Genomic DNA, 22,735 nt, shown 5'->3' on the forward strand with positions numbered 1-22,735 from the left:
GCCCAGGCGCCCGTACACCCCCGTCCCCAGGTTGGCCGGCGTTCCAGTCCGCCAGCTGTGCGTGATTCACGTGCGGGTCAGGTCGTCTGGCGTTCTAGCCCCCCGGCTATGAACAGTCGGCGGCCCGGACCCTCTGGCCACCACATGAACATTACCTCCCCTCCCCCCACCACAACACCTGTCAAAACCCGCCCGAACGAAGTCCGCCGGTCCCGTCCATCGGTGAGGGTGGCGATGGGACGGCCTCGGTCTGTTTCGTTCGGGCGATTCCCATCAGCCGGTGGGAATGGATCCTTTCATCACGAAATATCTTTCATCTTACAGTGGAATTGTCGCGGCCTCATTTCAAAATGGTCCGAAATGAAAGCACTTTTGGCCGTATTAGCTCCAATCATCATTGCCGTACAGGAAACATGGTTTCGTCCAACCGACACATATAACTTTAAAGTGCCAAATTACTCTTTATATCGCTGTGACACCACGGACGGTGAGCGTCGCCCAGGTGGGGTGGCGCTGTACATCAGTCAAGAATTAACACACACGCCACTCCCCTTAACACACTTCTTCAGGCTGTTGCATGTTCAGTTCGACTGCATGGCCGTACCATTGATATATGCTCAATATACATTACACCAAATTATAATAATACGGAGCTCTTAAGGCAACTTGACCAACTCGTTGCTCAATTTCAAAACCCTTTTCTCATCCTCGGTGATCTCAATGCTCACAGTCCAGCTTGGAGTAACGGCACCCAAGCCGTTGATCGCCGAGGACATTTGGTTGACTATTTTATTGGCAACACCCGAGTAGGTCATAATCAGTTACACTATTCTTTTTTCGTAATATTTCAGAAGATATGCTTCGTTTTATATTGGCAGTTTTTAATGATTTGTGGTCAACCCATGTCTTTCCTGACGCCTGGAAAGACACCATCATTATTCCACTTGCAAAGCCAGGAAAAGACACCAAAGGTCCATCAAATTATCGTCCCATTGCACTTACCAGCCGTCTAGGAAAACTTTTTGAGCGGATGTTGGTGAAGCGAATCTCTTGGATTGTAGAATGAAACTGCCTGCTCAAAAAATAAAATCATTGTGGTTTCCGACACAATCGTAGCACAATAGACCGTATCATCAGACTTGAAAGCTGACATCAGACGTTCTTTTAAACATCGACACCACACAACTGCTGTATTGCTGGATATTAACCGAGCCTACGACATGGTCTTGCACTGCACTAATTTTCAAGCTCCATCAGTTATGGTTTAAAGGCCACTTGGCAGATTATCTTATTGGGTTTCTTTCCGGCATCAGACCATTTCGTGTGAGATGCAGATCCGCCGTTTCCGACATTAACCATCTAGAAAACGGCCTCCCACAAGGGAGCTGTATCTCACCACTTCTCTTTAATTTTATGATAAACGATTTATTTGACTCATTACCATCGGGCATTTCCTCTTCACTTTTTGCGGATGATAGCGCGATCTGGTGTTCAGACGCTGAATATGACCATTCGCTGTCACGGCTCCAAGCCGCCCTAAACAAGGTGCAGCAGTGGTCAGAGCGATACGGGTTCCGTTTCTCCGCTCCCAAATCTGCAGTTATGATTTTCAGCAAAAATATGCGTGGTACTCCCAATTTTCGGCTTCGACTAGATGGACATTACATTCCTTTCGTTTCGTCTTTCAAATTTCTTGGCATCGTACTTGACCCCAGATTATCGATGCGACAGCACGTGGAGCATGTTCGCTCCAAATGCCTAAAACGACCAAATTTCTTTAGATGCATTTCTGGGTCAAGATACGGTGCCGACCGCCAATCGTTATTACGTCTATACAAATCCTTAGTTCTTCCCATCATTGAATATGGCTCCGTGGTATATGCAGGAGGCAGCCAACACACTCTCAAACCACTGTCTACCATACAAAATATGTTTTTGCGAGTTGCCCAAGGAGCTCTGCGTACTTCCCCGATTTCAGCGCTTGAACTGGACGCTCACGTTATGCCTCTTGCCCTCCGACGAATGGAACACACATTGAGAAACATAACAAAAATGCGACAAAATCCCAGTCACCCAGCATTTGAATCCATACATATCTTACCTCACATTCACCATAACTACGTAGGACCGGCAGAACGTCGCTCAGGACTTACAATAGCATCTCGAACCACTGTCTACTGTACCACTCTTCAGTTTACTTTACCGCCTTCTTCCGTGCCACCTGCTTTAATAGTACCACCATGGCAGTTGACCCCTCGGAAAGTTTTTTTCTTTTTGATGATCCCAAACGCATTTTCACAACAAGTTATGCTCAACAAACATTTAATCGTCTTATTTTCAAAAATCAAAATAACAGCTTTATTTACACCGATGGCTCCAAGGCCAATAACCACACCGGATGTGCAGTTATTTGCACTGAGCATTACCATACAAATTTTCGGTTGCCAGATTACACCTCAGTATATTTAGCTGAATTATTTGCTCTTTTCCTTGCATTGCAACACATTCAACAACACACCCATACAACGAAGACAATAGTGATTTGTTCGGATTCAAAGACAGCTGTGCAATCTGTTATTGACCCAGACTTCACACACCACCTCCTTGTTAAAATCGTCGATCTCTATCATATATTACACACAGAGGATATGAATATCAAATTTCTATGGATTCCAGGACATACAGGCGTCATGGGCAATGAACGGGCTGACCAACTAGCCAAGGAAGCTTTGACAGACCCACACATCATGGAGATCCCTGTTGATCATGCATCTACAAAACATTCCATTCGCACAATGACAAAACATTTTTGGCAACAACGATGGACCGACACTACCAGAACTCAACACTTCATGGTATCAAACCAGACATTACCCCTTGGCTATCAACGCATCGTAAAGACCGACTGAAGGAGAAGGTGCTGGCCCGTCTACGAATGGGACTCACTACACTCACACATAGTTACATATACTTAAGTCAACCTCATCCTCACTGTCAGCCGTGCGATCATCCACTTTCTGTTAAACATGTTGTTGAGTGCACAAAATATCAACAGCACCGCAAATATATGCAGGCCTTTTGTCGTAATCAAAATATAGAGTTTTCTTTAAAAAACGTCCTTGGCGATGACCATCCTGAACTGCTTAACATTGTCTTTCACTTTCTCAGACTTACCGGTTTGCTTCAGGCTTTGTAAATGTCAATAAATAATCCTTTTCTTAACATGCATAATTACACCAATTTGAAATAACATCATCCAGGCGTGAAATGGTCCGAACAGGCCGAAACGCCTCAAACAAATAAACAAACAATATCGCTAATATACTACTTGTGCAACCTGACAGCGCAGTGTTTATTGCTCTTCGTGATCCGTCCTTCTCTGGACGCGCTTCTCTGTCAGTCCGGGCCGGCATTACCTCGATGCCGGCACCGAAGTTTCAAACCGGACCAGCACGACCCACGCAGAAGTGCTAGTCCCGGCCACTCGGTTGACAGCCCGAGTCCTGAGGTGCGGGTGATCACGCTTGTGTCGCACCGCACGGGAGCTCGGGTTGGTAACTGAAGAAAACAAAGGGCAACTACGGCCACATTTTTTTCTTTCGTCGCCGAATACAGTGACGTGCTGACCACTCATATTGAAAGAAATGGGGGTGTACGAACGCTTCAGAGACACCTGACACGGTGCGAATGAGTAGAACACTGCTAATGCGTTATTATACCGTTTTTGTCTAGTGTAAAATTAGAAGCTCTGTTGTCATGTGTACACTGTGTAGCTGTGTACACTGTGCAGCTGTGTTGTGTGTACACTGTGTAGCTGCGTAGCTGTGTAGCTGTGTTGTGTGCACACTGTGTAGCTGTGTAGCTGTGTTGTGTGTACACTGTGTAGCTGTGTAATTGTGTTGTGTGTACACTGTGTAGCTGTGTACACACGAGTTGATCAGCGCACATCATTTCTGATATGCATTACCCTACGTAAATGAAAAACAAGGTCAGCCGTGTTCATAGAAACTCGGAAATGAAATTGCAGGCACAAAGATAATACTAACATATGTGGCTCGCAACCTTTATTACCTGACTAGCAGATTTGCGAATTTCATGGCATCAACATGCTCACCAGCCTATCGCATCTCTGCGGCCAGCTACCACCGGGCATGCCTCTCGTCATAGCTCCTGCCCTGCCCCCTCCCCCTACCATTCGGTCCTGGTAAACAAACGTTTGTCACACATCGGGCGTCAAAACGGCTCAGAGTGATCGCCAGCTCCGGGGCATGCACCACATGCAGACACTGACTGCGCAGGGGATCCGTATGGGATCCGTACTGGCGCAGGGGATCCGCATCGCAGGCAAACACGGGTCGCTGGCCGCGCTCACGAGCGGGCGCCAGACCGGGCCAGGACCGGAGGAGAGGACAGCTGGAGAGGACCGGAGGAGAGGACAGCTGGTGGTCGGCCAGTACCGCCAGACCGGGCCAGGACCGGAGGAGAGGACAGCTGGAGAGGACCAGAGGAGAGGACAGCTGGTGGTCGGCCAGTACCGCCAGACCGGGCCAGGACCAGAGGAGAGGACAGCTGGAGAGGGCCAGAGGAGAGGACAGCTGGAGAGAACCAGAGGAGAGGACAGCTGGTGGCCGACCAGTACCGCTTACTTGCCAAGCACCGCTAGTACAACTCGTGTAGCCCCTCAAGCATAGGCGGTAAACAACGTTTGGTAAAGGTAACCTTACATATCGTGGCACCTAACGTTGTGAGGACTCCCCAACGGAGTCTATACATGGCATGCTTATATCTGTGTCGAAACGTCACTGGAAGGGGCGCCGACACCTCTCGTGCATCCCCGCACCAGTGTGCCCTAATACCAATCACTAGATTTTATTTTCGCTGGTTTGACCTTGTCATGCCGGCATGTGTTTTTGTCTTCTACTTTTTCTACCACCCTCGGCATGCAACATGACACTGGTTCACGAATAGCCCCCGGGACTGAATGTCATTTCGGGGATGACCCTACAGTACTAACCACATATATAGGATTGTTTCCTCTCACTTTTTTGATCAAGTGGGATTAGATGTGGGCACATGGTGTAAATTTTTTCGACAGATTCAGTCAAGCTCAGCACTGCACAACCTATATATCAGCGAGTACAAGGACATCCGGAGAGAGGCATCCAGACGTACGCAGATGAAACATGCACGGCAAAGCGACCATCATGTATACCCCACAGTTCCAACTGGTGCAGTTTAAGCGGTACGACCACATTGTGTGCATACCATGCTCTGCATTTAGGTAGTCGAAAGAACCCACGCCATCGAGGCGGTTGGAATGTTTTTTTTAGGATGCTATGAAGGTGTACTGATCTGCGTTGAGAGTTTGCCAGTTTTGCTGACTAGACATTTGACTGAATATCATGAACAGAAGCTCTCGGATCAGTCGCTGCTCCCGGACAATTAAGGCAGCACCACTCTACCCTCAACAGAGCAATACCACCTGCGTGGACGATTGCTGCCGGGACGTCTCAACGTGCTCGCGTGCCGCCGTGGCACGGCCACCTCTGTCTCAGCCTGGCCACCGCAGCCACCTCTGTCTCAGCATGGCCACCACTGCCACCTCTGTCTCAGCCTGGCCACCACTGCCACCTCTGTCTCAGCATGGCCACCACTGCCACCTCTGTCTCAGCCTGGCCACCGCAGCCACCTCTGTCTCAGCCTGGCCACCACTGCCACCTCTGTCTCAGCCTGGCCACCGCAGCCACCTCTGTCTCAGCCTGGCCACCGCAGCCACCTCTGTCTCAGCCTGGCCACCGCAGCCACCTCTGTCTCAGCCTGGCCATCACTGCCACCTCTGTCTCGGCCTGGCCACCGCAGCCACCTCTGTCTCAGCCTGGCCACCGCAGCCACCTCTGTCTCAGCCTGGCCATCACTGCCACCTCCGTCTCAGCCTGGCCATCACTGCCACCTCTGTCTCAGCCTGGCCATCACTGCCACCTCTGTCTCAGCCTGGCCACCACTGCCACCTCTGTCTCAGCATGGCCATCACTGCCACCTCTGTCTCAGCCTGGCCACCGCAGCCACCTCTGTCTCAGCATGGCCATCACTGCCACCTCTGTCTCAGCCAGGCTATCACGACCACCTACCAAATGGCGGACAATGACGAGCCCCCTAAGGTTGGTTCGTGACGTGACTCCAGATGCCTGCCCCACCTTGGCCGGGGTGGACAGCGCTCTACCAACTGCCGTACTCAACCAAGTACGGCAGATTGAAATTGGCGTCGTCCTATCACATTATTGACAACCTTCCGAGGCATAATGGCTCGCGAGTTATTGGCCACTTTTCTTCAATAGTTCTATACACTTTTTATTAGTTCGCCATTTGTCAATACACAAATCAGCTATTAACTTCTTCCACTCGAACACTTCTCGTCGCATTCATATGCAGCAAACTCTAAAGCTCATTTAGCTGCTTCGTCTGTCTGATTGCACGAGAGGTGACATCCAAGCAGAGCGTGGTAAATAGTGTGGCATCATAGGGAATGTCGACTGGTATTCCGTTGTGGGTACCCCTTCCCTGAAATGTTGGCTTAGCCCACCTATTTCTTACCGTAGAACATACAAAACTAAGGGTAAATATTAAACATAACACGATGCCTGCCCTGCTTGTCAGTTATTTCATAGACCTGATTTCTATGCCACTATAATCTACTGTTCTTTTAAAGTTTTTGTTATGTTACAAATGATACAAAACAATACCAAACAGTTACCGCGGAACAAACAAAAGTTGCTCAAATGCGTTGAGTCACATCTTTTGGGTGTAGTGAGGGTAGAAGGGGAATTGACAATGTCGAGCCCTCGGCGTCGCCCCTCCAAAGCGCTCAAACAAAACGCTTCTCCTGTGCGTGACGATGACATTCATAACATCTCTAAAGTTTAAAACGATCTCTCCTTGCGAGCTCGTCGCGAACCCGCGCGTACCCCGCCGTCCGGGTCCGGCGGCCGGCCGGCAGCGAGCGGCCGTGATACCGGACCTCTGATCCGACCGCAGCGCTGCTGCCGACCCCGGCCGGCCGGATCCGTAAACAGACGCGGCCCTGCCGTCCTCGCACCGGCGGAGGTCGAGTCGGCGCGCCGCCGCGCCGTCGGCCCCGACGCGGCCCGGCCCGCACACGACCGTCGGCGCCCGGGCGGCTCGCAGGCGGCGCCGCGATGGAGGCCAACACCACGCCGGCGAACGGCGGCGGCGAGGCGCAGAACGACACCAACGGCACGCTCATGCTGTACCCATGGGGCGACTCGCTGTACCCGTCCGGCTACTCGACGCTGCGCATTGTGCTGACGTCGATCGTGGTGACGCTCATCATGGTGGTGGTGGTGGTGGGCAACATGCTGGTGATCATCGCCATCGCCACAGAGAAAGCGCTGAAGGGCATCCAGAACTGGTTCATCGCCTCGCTGGCCGTGGCGGACTTCATGGTGGGCCTGATCATCATGCCGTTCTCGCTGGCGCAGGAGCTGATGGGCTACTGGCTGTTCGGCGAGCTCTGGTGCAGCCTGCACGCCGCCATCGACGTGCTGGCCTGCACCAGCTCCATCAACAACATCTGCCTCATCAGCCTGGACCGGTACTGGTCGATTACACAGGCGGTTGACTACCTGAAGAGCCGCACGCCGCGGCGCGCCATCCTGATGATCGCCTTCGTTTGGCTCTTCAGCGCGCTCATCTGCATCCCGCCGCTGCTCGGCTGGAGGAAGAAGCGCGTCCAAAGCGAGTTCCCCAAGTGTGAGGTGAGTGACGCCGCTCGTCACCCGCAGAGGTGAGGTAGGTGACGCCGCTCGTCACCCGAAAAGGTGAGGTGAGTGCCGCCGCTCGTCACCCAAAAAGGTGAGGTGAGTGCCGCCGCTCGTCAGCCGCAGAGGTGTGGTGGGTGACGCCGCTCGTCACCCGAAAAGGTGAGGTAAGTGACGCCGCTCGTCACCCGCAGAGATGAGGTGGGTGACGCCGCTCGTCACCCGAAAAGGTGAGGTGAGTGCCGCCGCTCGTCACCCGCAGAGGTGAGGTAGGTGACGCCGCTCGTCACCCGAAAAGGTGAGGTGAGTGCCGCCGCTCGTCACCCGCAGAGGTGAGGTAGGTGACGCCGCTCGTCACCCGAAAAGGTGAGGTGAGTGCCGCCGCTCGTCACCCGCAGAGGTGAGGTAGGTGACGCCGCTCGTCACCCGCAGAGGTGAGGTGGGTGACGCCGCTCGTCACCCGAAGGTCAGCCTGCCACCGGTGGCGGGACCCGTCCGCGCTGTGGGAGACGGTATGGTCAGAGCCCAGTCAGGGGGGGGGGGGAGGATTTGCCATTCCGTCAGAGTCAAGTGGAGCTTTTCACCAAGGCGTTGTTGGATATGATTATGCAACCGGATAATCAGGAAATTTATATTAGCTCTACATAAACTTCAGTACCATGGGTGGTGACATGTCGCGCCCAACAAAAGCAATCTGGTGAGGAAGTCAGTGGATAATTGAATGGGTATGTACAATGCAGCAACTGCCTCAATGGCAGCTGGGACAATGGTTTTCGGCACCGGAGCAAACCAACATTGGTGGCCCATTGATGCATCACGAACTGTATGTATAAACGTTTTTGCATCTGTAGCCCGTTCGCAGTGCGTAATTGCTGGCAATAGGGCTGGAACTAGGTCCACAATACGTTCTACGCCTTATCATGAATCGTAACGGCGCCCCTGGATAAACCCCCTGCGGCGATCCGTCCTGGAACAACGCTCGTCAGATAATGGTGACGAGACTCTCTACCTCAGTTAACGAGCAATGTGTCGCTCCAGGGGAAAAGCCCGGGCGAATCATACCGCTGACATTTGAGACATACGGTTGAGAAGCCTAAGTTATCGAAGACGGCTGCTTTCTTTGGTGATTAATGCATGTATCCACACTATTTGTGAGCAGGCATTATCCCATCATGACCCCCATCAGCCACACGACCCACTTTTACCTTGGGTGCAGGCAAATCATGCAGGCGTGCACATATCATCTGTGTCAACCATATCGGAGTGATAAGGCCTAACGAAGGGAAAGTTCCAACCTTGAAATAGTACCTATGGTACAGCAAGTGATAAAAGATCTCACCTCTTGCATATAATTCTCGCCAACTGTTCTGGCTCCCGGATCACCAAGGCACGGTTATCGAGCCTTAGGACTATAGAGGATCCGCTTAAGGTGGATAAAGATACTCCTTTCCTAGGACTATCGAAGATCCGCTTAAGGTGGATAAAGATAATCCCTCCATAGGACTATAGAAGATCCGCTCAAGGTGAATAAAGATACTCCTTCTCTAGGACTACTGAAGATCCGCTGAAGGTGGCTAAAGATACTCCCTCCCTATCAGTTTCGTGGTGCAAATGAACGACACACGGTAGCCTGCCAACAGCAATACACCGTCCCTCGCACTGTTTCTCACTCATAATTTGAACATTATACACCTGCTCTTAATGCAAGACCACGCTTTCATTAATCCGATAACGAATCACATTTTCAAATGGTGATGTTGCTCCAGGGAAATCGGGCAATGAGCCCTAGATCACCACCGGTGCATGCGTGCCGCGGAATTAAGGTATCAATGGCCAAACAGTGGTCGTCAAAATGTTGCAACTGCCTTTTTGAGCCCTTAGTGTTGGGATGCATCGATAATTAGACACGTGATTAAGTCTGATATCGTCAGCTTGTCGGGTTATGTGGTTCGGTTATGACACCGGTGCGGCGCTGGTTGGCTATAGAAAGCACTCCATCAACACCGGGCATCAAAACTGTCTGTCACTGGATATTGTGAAAACTTTTGTCCGGGCTACCGCATCCTATAACTGGCGAATATCGTGCCGTGCACGAGAAGCGACGGTAGCTTCATGCTGTGAAGTGGCTTTATGTTATGATGTGGCTTCATGTTCTGATGTGGCTTCATGTTGAAATGTGACTTCATGTTGGAATGTGGCTTCATGTTGTGATGTAGTTTATGCTATAACGGGACAGAAGACTGATGAGATGAAGCTTTTAGTGTGTAAGCCCATGTAATCCTGACCTTGGGTGATGATAACACAAGCTACGAGCATTGATGACGTGCTTCATATAACCATTTCATATGTTCAGAACCATCGGGCAAGTGGATAACGTGCACACCGACCTTAAAGAGCTTGGCAGACGTTACAAAGCTTGGAGCAGTGACACGTCACAAGTGTCGTGTCACTGCGCACAATTAATTTGTGCAATTCCCTCTTGTCTTAGTATCTCGCATACACCGGGTGAGTCACTAGATATGACGAAATATTCACTTAAAACCGCTCCCGGGTGGGTGCATTTTCTCCTTCGCCGGACAAGGAAGGTCCCGCAGTCGTCTTGCTGTCGCGAAACCAAGTACACCAGGGCTACGTAAACAAGCTGTATATTACAGCTCGCGCTAAACTTCATCAAATTAGTGCCACCGAACATAAGTGCACCTGGTTCTTGGGCAGCGAAACCTTATTGACGGCGTAAAATTGGTGAAAGCAGATCTAATTTGCATCCTGTCATATGCAATGACAACTAGGAAAGCAATATCGTATAGCTCGTGGTACGCTGAATAACATACGATAAGTGCCCCATCATAGAGCATGAAATGTGTGCGTCAGGTTAGACCATAAGTGTGCAACCTGGTACGCACAGACCTGCCCAGTACTAAAGGAACGAAGCACTTGCCATCTGCATCAGATACTGGTTAAAGGGAATGCTCCACATTTGAAGATATTGAGTTAGGCATCAGCTATGAGGGGAAATGCTTCCTTGTAACTACTGGTAAGCTTTCAAAGTTCAAAAGCGGCGCTAAGTAGCAAAATTTCGAAGTTTATAAAAATGGGCTCCATTACGTCATTGTTTAATGGCGTCATGGAATGGGTTTGTGACGGCGGCAAAACCTGGCAGCATCTGGTAGCCAGACCTAAAGAATACCTCGAAACACACAAAAGCTAACGCCAACCGGCCATTCTCGTCGCGGGGCTGTGTCGACGGGCGAATTAGTGGGTGGGTTATTTCTGGATTTTTTATCCTGGTGCTGGCCGTAAGAAAAGCTTTCATGGACTGTTTGACATGCGCAACGTAGCGATCGCCAGCTTTTATGACAGATTATTAATATCAAAGCACGATATGCTGTGCTGCTGCTGTTGCTGCTTTGCTGTTGGTGATTATGTCAATACTTTATTGTCGACCCATCGTTGCGCGGAGTGCTGTAGTCCTGACACTGATACCATGCGATGTGTACAGTAGTCACTGTCCCTATTGCTTGTAACTGGAAATGGGGTGTTGTGCCAAAATTAATGAATCTGTAATATTGTCTTTGTTGTTTGTAACTGGAAATGTGGTGTCATGCGAAGATTAATAAATTTGTAACGTTTCCATGCATTGCTTGTCAAAGCATTGCTATTGATATGGTAAAGATGGGTAAGGTTGGGCTACCAAGAAGGTTTTTTTTTGCTTAGGATAAGTCATACAATTAATAGTTAACCCTGATATAACCATTGTGGTGCAACGACATTCTTGCCGTAGTCAGTCCTTCGGCATTGTTAAAAAATGTTTACCAGCGATTCATAAATAATAAGCCACTATCTCATAGGCTTGACATAGAGTGCTCAACCAATATGGTACATTGTGTAATGACACTGATCAATAGCTTCATTGTGACACTATCTCGGTGCTGTACTGTGACATGACATAATGAACAACAATATGGTTTTTCGACCGCAATCCCTATCGCTTTCATAATACACTCCATCATGAAAACACGGGTGAAGCATGCACTCTTGTATTGACTTCCCTTCTGACATACGACTGACCCAAAGCACATGACACAACATACGAATGACTTTCAGCAAAGCAGACAACCAATAGGTGGCATCACTTGCTCAACCTGCTTCGGGAATCCAGAAAACACAGGTGAGAAAAATGCAAACACATCTTTCATTTTCATGGCCATGCAACATGCTGCAGACATCAGGCTGCTTTACTTAAAAATAACAGGAACATTTTGCATATGGTGAAATGACGCCGCAAACATGCTGACCTTGAACAAGGCTTGAGACATGACGAGTGTATGTAGTTATGGTTGGATGGGGAAAATGCAAGGAAGTGATGAAGCTGCCAGTGCACACCAGGCTCATGATAAACATATTACTAAGTGCTGTCCAAGACGCCAACAGCAACACCTTTCCACCTTTCTCAGCACCCAGCATGCCACGCAAGTTGCAGTGACAATGACATTGATTACTCAGGAGCAATGCTCGCCTGCATACAATATTTGTAAAGACAGTACAATGTGCATCAGTAACAACAAAGCTTTCAGAATTTTCAGAATTCTTTAGGGAAATACAATTTTGCAAAGCCATATAATATGAGCCTATACTGAGCATGTCCGTTAATGGGCAGGATACACCGGCCCGTACTGCCAAAATAATTGTTGATATAATGACATGCAATGGATTAATTACATGCTCTAATACCTCAGTAGGTTAAAAATGTTGGCAAAATCATAATGAAGTATCAGTACTTGCCTTAGTACACCTCTGCAATAAAAGTGCTAGTGTTTCTCTCAGTTTGCCAGCATTCCCTTGTCATGTTCAAACACAAACATAAAGGTAGAGGCAGGCATCACTATCAATAGGCATCAATATATCAGGCATTAATATATCACATTTTATTGGGAGTCAGTAGGCCGCAGAATACCAAAACAATGTTCGCTCTCGGAAGAACAAACCTCGCACGCACACTCCCCATCACATCAATACCAATACAAGCCACTGGCACACACAACCAGTGATCACACGCATTTCGAGCCCGTGATTCATACTCTTCCGTCAAATAAGTGTGATCTCACATTTGCACAGTTTGCGGGACTATCAAATTGCAGGTTTTCTCACAATTTCCGCAGAGATCTTCAGCCAAAACACCGGACTTCACCGTGACCCCCCCGCGAAAAAAGTCCCAACGGGATTCATGGTAATGCGGCTGAAGAGCTTCTTCTTGTAAAACACGATTTTTTGTTCAATATTTTAATTTGTCGTACCACATGTGTGAAATACTTAGATAAATATATACCTAAAATTACTGTAATGTTTCCCTACTTTCATAATGCCTCGCTAACCCATAAATCCGTGCAAGGTTCTGCGCTCCGGTACACAAGGCGCCAACCGAGCTGTCTGTAAGAGATACGTTAGTAGAATAAGAAGAAAAGCGCCAGCAAGAGAAAAAGACAGATTTGCCGTCGCGTCTTCTCTTTTATAACTTCGGGAGAGTGCCCATTTTTTTGGGTGTCGTGCTTTTTTGCAGACAGTGACGTTCTTTTTATAACATTGACCTGTGGCCTAGAAATAGGGAAAAATGACCCATTCCACAACGAGTGTCGCACAACCCGATATTGCTCACGCTTGTGTTCGCGACACGCATTCAGCAGTAAAATCGTACTGACAGCCTATCATCTTCCGCGGACTGTACCACATGTGCAGGATCATCGCCTTCGCGAATGTATCAGCGGCCGTGCCGTTTTAAACATGAACAAAAAAAAAACGGCCTGTAATATCACGGGGATTTAATGACATTTCTATGGCGTCATTAACCATAAGGCGATTTTGAAGTTGGCTATAAATAAGCCTTTTCGTACTTTGCGGGCGTGTAACTCAGGAACCAGAGCGCTTTGGGTCTTAAAAAGGGCATATCCGTGAACTGCATCAAAATGTTCTCAAGATGGCTATTTCAGTTCAGAACGCCATAAAACTGTGGAACATTCCCTCTAAGATAACCAGTTCTTCACCTGGTTATGTAGGTAAAAATTATTCCAGTAAAGATTTCCTCGTTTGGCGCATTTAACCTAGTTTGACCTTGTCTGATCAGACGTAGGTGCATTCACAGCATCACATCACCGTGTAGCACGACAGCATAAAACAAAGTATTACAGGGAAGTCGTTTTAGACGCAACTTCTTCAACGAACATGCGCTATCGGGCTCCCAAACGCGAAATGCGGTCCACATGGTCTGAACGAAAGCAATACCTCTCGTAAGTTTTGAAAGGCAGGGCTTTGAAGTGGTCATAAAGAAGGTATGTGAAAAAGGCTGAAAATTCATTAGGCTGAAATACTGGGTGCGATACGTTTAGCATGGCAAAGTTATTTCAGAAGACATTACGAGGCAGTGGGTCTCACTCACCGGCGAGGATTACAGTGGTCGTAATTATTGCGTCTGTCCGCCTTCGCCCCACGCCATTGCTCCAAAATTGGGCAATATGAAGAATGCCTTTGCTGTCAAGGTGGTGTCACGGTTCCGCCAAATATTTGTCTCGCAATGTAAACCGTCGAAGCAGCGTCATGGCAGCACCAGTGTCGCAGCATCGTCAGTGAGCATTTCTTATCACGGGCGGCGGAAAATGTATGATCCTTACTACCTTGGCAAGATCCTGTGCTATGTGTGGCTAGCCTGCATAGAACACATCTGCATATCTTCGGTAACACGTTATTTCACTTTGACTTCAACGCCAACCTCGGCATGCATGTTTGGAATTTGTCCAAGATCCCAACAATGGCTGGCAGTTCTGGGGTATATCTAGGCGTGAGTTTGAATTTGATTTTATCTAAAACTTTTACAGAAACGCCTTTTATCTTACTCGTGGCGCTTGGTGGCACTAAACAGCGGCCTTCTACAAGGTTCGAGAGTAGCTTTCAAACCATATCCGCACAAGCCCATCCCATCTACCTCACCTCACAGTGCCCAGAGATGAACAACCTGACGCATTCTAGAGCAAAAAGATGATCGGTACTGAATCAGGTCAGTTAGTTGTGAAGCTATCGGTACTAGCTTGCACAATGATTCCTGCCTCGCATGCAATCATCGACTCGTCCTTTCTTAATTGCAGCTCACTGTATGCAATTCGACGCCGTAATTTCCTTGCAGTATAGTGCATGCCTTTTTTCATCTAATCCACGGATTGTCTTGACTGTATGCCAGTCGGAATCAGTCACACTATACGGGATCAAATTGCGGTACCATCAGAGGTAATGCGGAATCAACCTCTAAACATCGGATCAAACGATCTGAAATGCCCCCATGTGGAAGGTCAAGGTAACTGACACATCCGATTCAATGACTTTCATATGTCATATGAGCCGGAATCGTAGATAAAATCATATCCGATTAGCTAGTTTTACTTTGACCTAACGTGGCCTCAACCTAATCGACCTTGGGAGTCCATGGTATAGTTGTAAAACTGAAGAACGTACTAGCGGGCCTGAAATTGTCCGCAGATTTTGGTGAAGATCATTGAAAATTTTACATTATTTTGTCATGCAGCAAAGAGTCAACTAGTGAAATTATGACTTGAAACGAAGCATTTACGCAAATGGATAGCAGCCGGAATATTGCTACTCGTACACTTCTCCATGTGTGAGAGTCATGATCTTATGGCCTGAGGCAATGTCATGGCCCGGGACCCTAGCACCATTACGTGGTGATAACATCCCATAGGAACCATCACAGAAACAGTTCGGCGCAGGGTGAATGACAGTCAAAAAGAAAGATGCCTGTCGCATGAGAGAGATTTGCGTCTCTCCGCGTTTTTGAAGAAAACAACTTTCTCAACGAGCGTTATCCATACAGTGAATTTATGTTGTGTTCCAAATCACTTGCTAGAAGCAAGACCTTAAACATTCCCACGTGGGCATTGTATTATCAATGCACGCTCGGCTTTGGGGTGTCCTGTGCGCGTCCTCGTGGCAGGTAGGTGATGGTGGTAATCCGATGTGTCACGTCACGTCCTCGTGGCGGGTAGGTGATGGTGGTAATCCGATGTGTCACGTCACGTCCTCGTGGCGGGTAGGTGATGGTGGTAATCCGATGTGTCACGTCACGTCCTCGTGGCGGGTAGGTGATGGTGGTAATCCGATGTGTCACGTCACGTCCTCGTGGCGGGTAGGTGATGGTGGTAATCCGACAGACAGAGTACTATGTTCCACGTCAGGATATACAATGCTCCGAAACTTCACAGGACTTAATCATATACATTTCGTTAAACCTAAGCTTTCATCGAAACGGAAAGCAAACATTAATTTGTATGTGAGCTTAAGATTAGAATGTTAAATATAACTGCAAAACACGGACCGTTTACTTCAGAACTCGCGGGTTTAGCAGCAAACATGTTTGTTTCGAATCAGCCTGTAGATTGAGCATTCTGTTTTCGTCAACATGGTTCTTTCAAGGGCTCTTCATCTATCACGGAGAGTTAATTAACAAACTGTTTTAGGAGACGATGCCTGCGCTTTTTCGGTCAAAATTTTTTATTCTGCATAATATTGATAATAGTTAGGCATTCTTCTCAGATGAAAACTGTTGCGTGATGGGTTGTATGCCTAAGTCTTGGGTCGCAACAGTGATAAAGTGTTCTTAAACTGTTTATTCATGAGGTGTCATGATATGTTTTTAAAATAGCATTTACCATACGAAAAATTACACGGGAGGGCGGAAGAGAGCTTATAAGTTTACTAGCATAGTACAAGACAAGCTTGGGGTTTGAAACCTAGGTAATATGCATTTCATGCAGAAATGAGCATGTTGTGATACATTTTATACGCAAATGATCCTGAATGTCACCTCAATGCACAACTTAAGCCAGTTCCTGTTAAGCCAACTTTGAGTGAGCTGCTTACGTAACTTAGCCGTTTAAATTTTCAAACACTTGACAAAAATAACTTGCCAAGTTTTGCAATATTGAGACCGCGGTGCTCAGTTCCCTTTTCCTTTCGACAGAAATTAACTGTACCATCGATGTGCATCAGACAGTTTAAGCTGGCAGGTCAGATCGCATATTAGAAAACTATGGAAATATTAAAATAATGAGCCTGACTAACGGGTACCCGCCTCCCCCACATCCAATATGAAGCCTGCAAACCAGTCCAACATGGCAACTAGAAATCATACATGAAGATATTCTAAACTTATAGCGACACTGCATTTCAAAATCTGATAAAAAGTTTATCCCGCCCTAATCGCCCTCAGCCTTCCCTGCATCGCACTTGCACTCCCAACAGAGGTAGAAACGCTCGATCTTGGACTATGTCACGATGGGGGTCTGGCTACCATGCGCCGAATTGGTCATCTCCACTTTCCCTTAAAAAGAAAGTTGCCAATAATTGCCGGGGTTCAACAAATCCGCGAGGCAGCTCGCGAGATACCTGCTTAAACTGGGTGACATACATTAGGGAGGAGCGCAGCGAGGAGGTGTGAGGCGGGGCTAGGTGCATATTTTTCGTTTTCACCGTAGTCAAACAACCTGCTGCTATTGTGTATTGCCTGCTCCCTTTTCTGCTACAACCAGGGAGGCGAGTGCCCCGGTGGCTAAAACGTACAGCTGGTAAACGATAAGACTTAGCTTCGAGTCAGGTCACAAGGAGCGTTTTGCTGCTTACGAACTTCTATCATCGTGCGTGGTCAAGGCTAAGGACGGTCATCTGGATCATGACAGTCATCTGGATGACTTACCATGACAGTCATCTGGATCGCTATATATAAATACAACAGCAAATATCACACAGACTGTGCCATGCCTTGTGTCATGCTTGACACTCGTCTTGTTTTGACAACGGCAAAATATTGTCTTACCGCAAATACGTTTTGCTACGAATGCAAGCTATTTGATTATTGAACATATCGCCATCTGGGTAATGCCCCTGGGATTGCCTGGTGCACCGCAAAGTATGGTGCACCGACGATGATCTCAAGGCCATCGAATATACCGCTCTGACACGCACGCCATTCTGTACATGAGGTTTGGTGTATATGCGAGAGGGAGGGAGGGATGAAGGCTAGACCCAGGGGGGGAGGGCTGGAATGCTAGAGGGCTGGAAGGCTGGAATACAGGAAGGCAGAAAGGAAGGCAGGTTGGAAGGCAGGGATGGATGGGGTGGAGGGAGATGGGAAGAAGGAGGATAAATTCAGCCAGAGTGCGGCGGCGGAGAGAAAGAGAGAGAGACAAGAGATAGAGAGAGAGAGAGAGAGAGAGAGAGAGAGAGAGAGAGAGAGAGAGAGAGAGAGAGAGAGAGAGAGAGAGAGAGAGAGAGAGAGAGAGAGAGAGAGAGAGATATGAGAGAGAGAGAGAGAGAGAGAGAGAGAGATAGAGAGAGAGAGAGAGAGAGAGAGAGAGAGAGAGAGAGAGAGAGAGAGAGAGAGAGAGAGAGAGAGAGAGAGAGAAGAGAGAGAAGAGAGAGAGAGAGAGAGAGAGAGAGAGGAGAGAGAGAGATGCAGAGAGAGGAGACATCTATTAAGGAACGTCTGGCGCGTTTAGAGCGAACAACGGTAACGAGGATCCAGAGTAAACAACAAGACGATGACTAACCTTCAGCAACTAGATGTTTACACCCTGGCCGTGAGGGGCGGTGGCGGGGAAGCCTCCACGATATGGGCCAGTGGGAATTGGCACTCAAGGCGTGACCAGTGGAGGTGACACTCATGGTGGGACCTCAGGGGAAAGCTGCTCATATCTGGAGCAGTCGATGCACTCGTGGTCGACCCCTGGGGTGCTCACCATAGGAGCAGCGTCATTATGTAGCCGAGGCGGGCCCAAGGGAGACGTACTGAACACTGGACAGTGCGGACGCAGTATTCCACGCAGACGCTGCGGAGAGCGGGCGATAGCGCCGTGTCGTGCGCCGCGTCAGCTTCTCGCCCACGCGGTGTCGGGTAACACGGTGGCACACGTGCTTCGCATGCCGTCGCCGGGGCGGCAGACAGCGGAAGCACAGTCGGAGAGCGCCGATGACATGTGGCGCTGCGGCGCTGGCTCGCTGCCCGGTCCCCGCTGACACCGCCCGAGGACCGCTCAAGACCGCCTCAACCGCGCCATCTCGCCGGTCTGGGGACGCGGTGTCGCATCTGTCTGGCAGAGGTGCCCTGTGTGATGAATCACGCGCCGCGCCATTTCCGCGAACCGGACAGCACCCGGCTCTGATTAGCTGGCCATAAGAGCTATTTTCGTGAGCAAGCTCTGCCGATGCCGACGGTGGGGAGCGGACCACGGCTGAGAGTCGGTGGAGGGTCGAGGGCTGCCCTGAACCCTCCATCATACGGCAGCCAGCGGCGCGCCGGCATTTGTATGCATTAGAATTCCTCACTCGCACCCTTTTCCGGGCGCTGTGATTGGGGCCGTGATCGGTTGGGCACAACAGCACGGGAGGGGGACCGGCTAGGATGTCTTCTGCTCGCGGCTCGCTGTCGACCTCAGTCATATGTGCAGTCTGCAGGACATTTTGGCATGCGGAAATGGCTTACAGCAAGCGTCTTTGCAAGCTGCAGCGTTGTATTCGACGCTATAAAGTAGTCTTCGCACACGCATGGCATCAAAAAGGACAGTGTCGAATCATGGCTCATCCCCTTTTGAGAAAGACCCAACTTTTCAAGTGTTTCAGAAAATATCTGGATTTATCCATTCCCACACTTCTGGTCTTTTGCTCGCGCAGGTGCGTAGTTCACGCGAGGTAGCATGGTTCGGTGGAGGTCAATTTTACCCACCAAAGCCTTTTCCACACTTATTTCCGGACAGGGCGGCGCTGCCAAGCCAGCCTTTGCATAGCTGTCGGCAATTCAATAGCAGCTCTTTTGGTAAAAATAATTGTACCTTGTGAGGTAACTGACTCATGACAGGTCTAAGTCGCGACGACGGAGTATTTGACGAAGCCAAACATCTCTGAGATACTTTCAGAGACAATACAACAATTGAATTTAGAATAACAACAAATTCAATGACCTAGAATCAGGCATGAAGGTCAGACCGAGGTCAAACCAGCCTGCTTTTTACTCGGAAGCTTGCAGCATGGGATAGCTTGTACTGCTCATTTCAAATTAATAAATAACAGGGACACATAACATAATATTTCACGCACTTCATAACGGTTAGAGTAGGTTACTTACCTGAAATGCCCCGCGTCGATGCTTTTGTTTTAACAGCATGCCACCTAGCGTAATCCTTGGCGCTTATTCAGATGCCAAAATAGAAGTATTCGTGCAGGCTTTTGGCTACTATGGTCTTTTCAAGACAACAAATGTCACTGAACTTAAGTCAAAAAGGCATCTACATTTTGCTTAGGAAAGCTATGTACGTTCAAGGCGGTTGCATAAGAAGGTCCGGATCACCTTAGGCACCAGCCTGGAGTCAGATATTGTGTGACCTTATTTCACCCGAAGGTCACTACCTTTGGACCTCACATTTTGACACAAGTGAGTTGAACCTGCCAACCTACCCCGTGAATTGGGTGTTGCTGTCTTTCCTATTTTTGAGGATCTCAGGCGGTCAGGCGACCCCCATCTGAGCGAAGGGTATTCAACCGGCCACTCGGGCCCGTATTAATGAAATGCTCGTTGGATGGCAGGTTTCGTGAAGCTGCTGATATACTCAATGTCAGTCTATTCATTCGAAAAAAAATCATTAATTTTACGAAAAATCGACCTGCACTTGGCATACATTGTGTCTACTGATCACTTGGCATGTCTTGTCATACGCTGCTACATATCGTGTGCTGTTTTTGTCTCGATACTCTGGCTGGGAAGGCCCTGGTGCGATGAACTGCAGCGTGTCAGATGAACAGTTATTTTCCTGAAATGCGGCTGCTTAATGTGGTCCTTCACAGCCGGAGAATGGAGAACAAACAACACACGATCTATACAAATTCTCGGCTATAAATTCAAACCGGCATGAAAAATGCTACGATGTTTATCGAACTGAATATCTGATTGCACCCCAGGCAGGGAATTGGAAAGGGTTTGGCAAAAAAGATGCCTTTTACAAATTCAGACATATGGCATTCACAGAAAATAATGCAAAAAGAAAGGTAGCGGTTTTTACTTCATTTTCGTTTTTCCCCTGATCAACATTTGGAACCATTGCAAAAGTTAGGTCCCTTGAGCCCGAACAAACCACCTATGCCTAAAGAGTCTAACGTTACCGTAACTAGCAAATGCAAATAAGCTGATAAAAGCAAGGTTAAAACAGCGCTGCCCGCTTTCATTTAGTAGTAAAAGGGACGTTAAGTTATCATGAGTCATTTGCTACACATATTCCACTCAATGCGTTCGGAAACTAAAGTCCTAAGGATAGGTCTTCTCCAATTTTGAGTTTTCAGCATATGGTTACCAGCAGAGCTTAGCTGCAATCTCCACGCATCAATCAGGACGTGTGTGGATGCATCAGACGAGCCGAAAGAGAGGCAACAAATTACAGACACTAACCGTTGAAGTCGTAACCTTCATCTGGCTAAATGAAAACTTTGTGTTGAAATGTTTTCTCCGAATTGACGACTCAAGTATCTGAATATTTGGTCTTTTAAGGATGGTTCAGAAGTTCAACACTTGGAAGATTCAGACACTGACCGCATATCAAGCCACTGAGGCTGAACGTGTACACAAAGCTGTAAAAGTTGCAAGTTGATTGGAAAACACTGCAAAACAGCAATAAAAGTGTGGACGTCGTTAATTTGGGCTACAGATGGACCCTGGCAAAGAAAAACACGAAGCAACATCAACATCCTGTTTGCGATCAAAGTTGTGTTCCTGTCCTAATACCTGCCACGTATTCATACAGCACAGCCTGATTCGGACAAAATGCGAGGATATTCCTGGTAATTTGGCTGGTAAATGATTAAATGTTCCGTTGGTCAATTCTTGGGATTCCAATGGCGATGTTCGACCTTTGGGCTGACCTGCTGCATCTTCGGGAATCAGTCTTCAACGAATGCAGTTAGCTTAGACGCTGCTTCTGGAAACATGCCTGGGAACACATGGGTACGCGGGACTCCAGTGCTGCTGGATGACCATATGGCATGAATGACTCGTGGGCATACTGTCTTTTTTGTCTTGTATGATGCAATCAGATCAGCAGGAGTAACTTCAAAGACACGAAATTCTAGACAAGCCACGGTTACGTTGTCAATATTTTACGTACATTGAAATTGCTGGCTATTAATCTCCTGACCAATTATGCATGTGCTGGAGGGTCATTTGAATCCATGCAGCCATATCTTAAGATACAGACTGAACAGATAGGTCAAACGGCAGGAATATTTCATCCGTAATGAAGACCCACACTAAGATTGACATCTTGAATGCAAATGTCCCGACTGTCACTGGAAACAGCTGTGCATGTAACATTCATATTTACATCTGGCATTTATAGGACGCCAGTAATGAGGATACGACCAGGCTTGCTGATCAGGTGCTGTGCCGGCCACAGGGACGGCCTGGACAGACTGCTGGCGACGACAGGCTGTCCCAGCTGCAGTCTGCTCGCTGGCCCTGTCCTCTGTCGTTTGTAAGGCGAGGTCGGACTATGTATTGGCTTGGTTGAAACAGGTCTCGTCTCATAACTCAGAAATTAGCCAGGATTTCGTTGCGAGTGATGCCTCAGGTCGAGCGAGTCTTACATAAAGTACGACAACGCGATCTTCGCGAGCGTTCTCACTTGACACGTCACACTGCTTATAAGTAAGCGTGAAGTAAGCGACCTCTAGAAGAAAGGCAATACAAGTTAGCGTCTTCGGCAACCGCTGATTGAAGCCTCATGCAGTTTTGCCAACCAGAAACACGCTTTCTCAACAGGTGCACCCCACAATTTCTAGGCCTTGCCGTCAAGCAAATCGCGCTTATTTTATTGCAGCGCCGCGTTTTATTTCTTCACCGCAGTCATATTTCTCCTCGTTGTTCT

At 48.3% G+C, this 22,735-nt stretch overlaps 1 protein-coding gene across 1 annotated transcript in view; it reads left to right on the forward strand.

Moving 5' to 3' along the window:
* The first annotated feature begins 4,268 nt into the window (after positions 1-4,268).
* LOC119111593 (alpha-2C adrenergic receptor) overlaps positions 4,269-22,735 on the forward strand; it is a 113,423-nt gene continuing 94,956 nt past the window's right edge. The window contains exons 1-2 of the mRNA XM_037235402.1: positions 4,269-4,635; positions 7,183-7,772. Coding sequence (XP_037091297.1) covers positions 4,269-4,635; positions 7,183-7,772 — 957 coding nt within the window. The remainder of the gene's footprint in view (positions 4,636-7,182; positions 7,773-22,735) is intronic.

The sequence above is a fragment of the Pollicipes pollicipes genome, unplaced genomic scaffold, assembly GCF_011947565.3.
Source record: "Pollicipes pollicipes isolate AB1234 unplaced genomic scaffold, Ppol_2.1 Scaffold_7261;HRSCAF=8764_pilon_pilon_pilon, whole genome shotgun sequence".
Taxonomy (NCBI): Eukaryota; Metazoa; Arthropoda; class Thecostraca; order Pollicipedomorpha; family Pollicipedidae; genus Pollicipes; species Pollicipes pollicipes.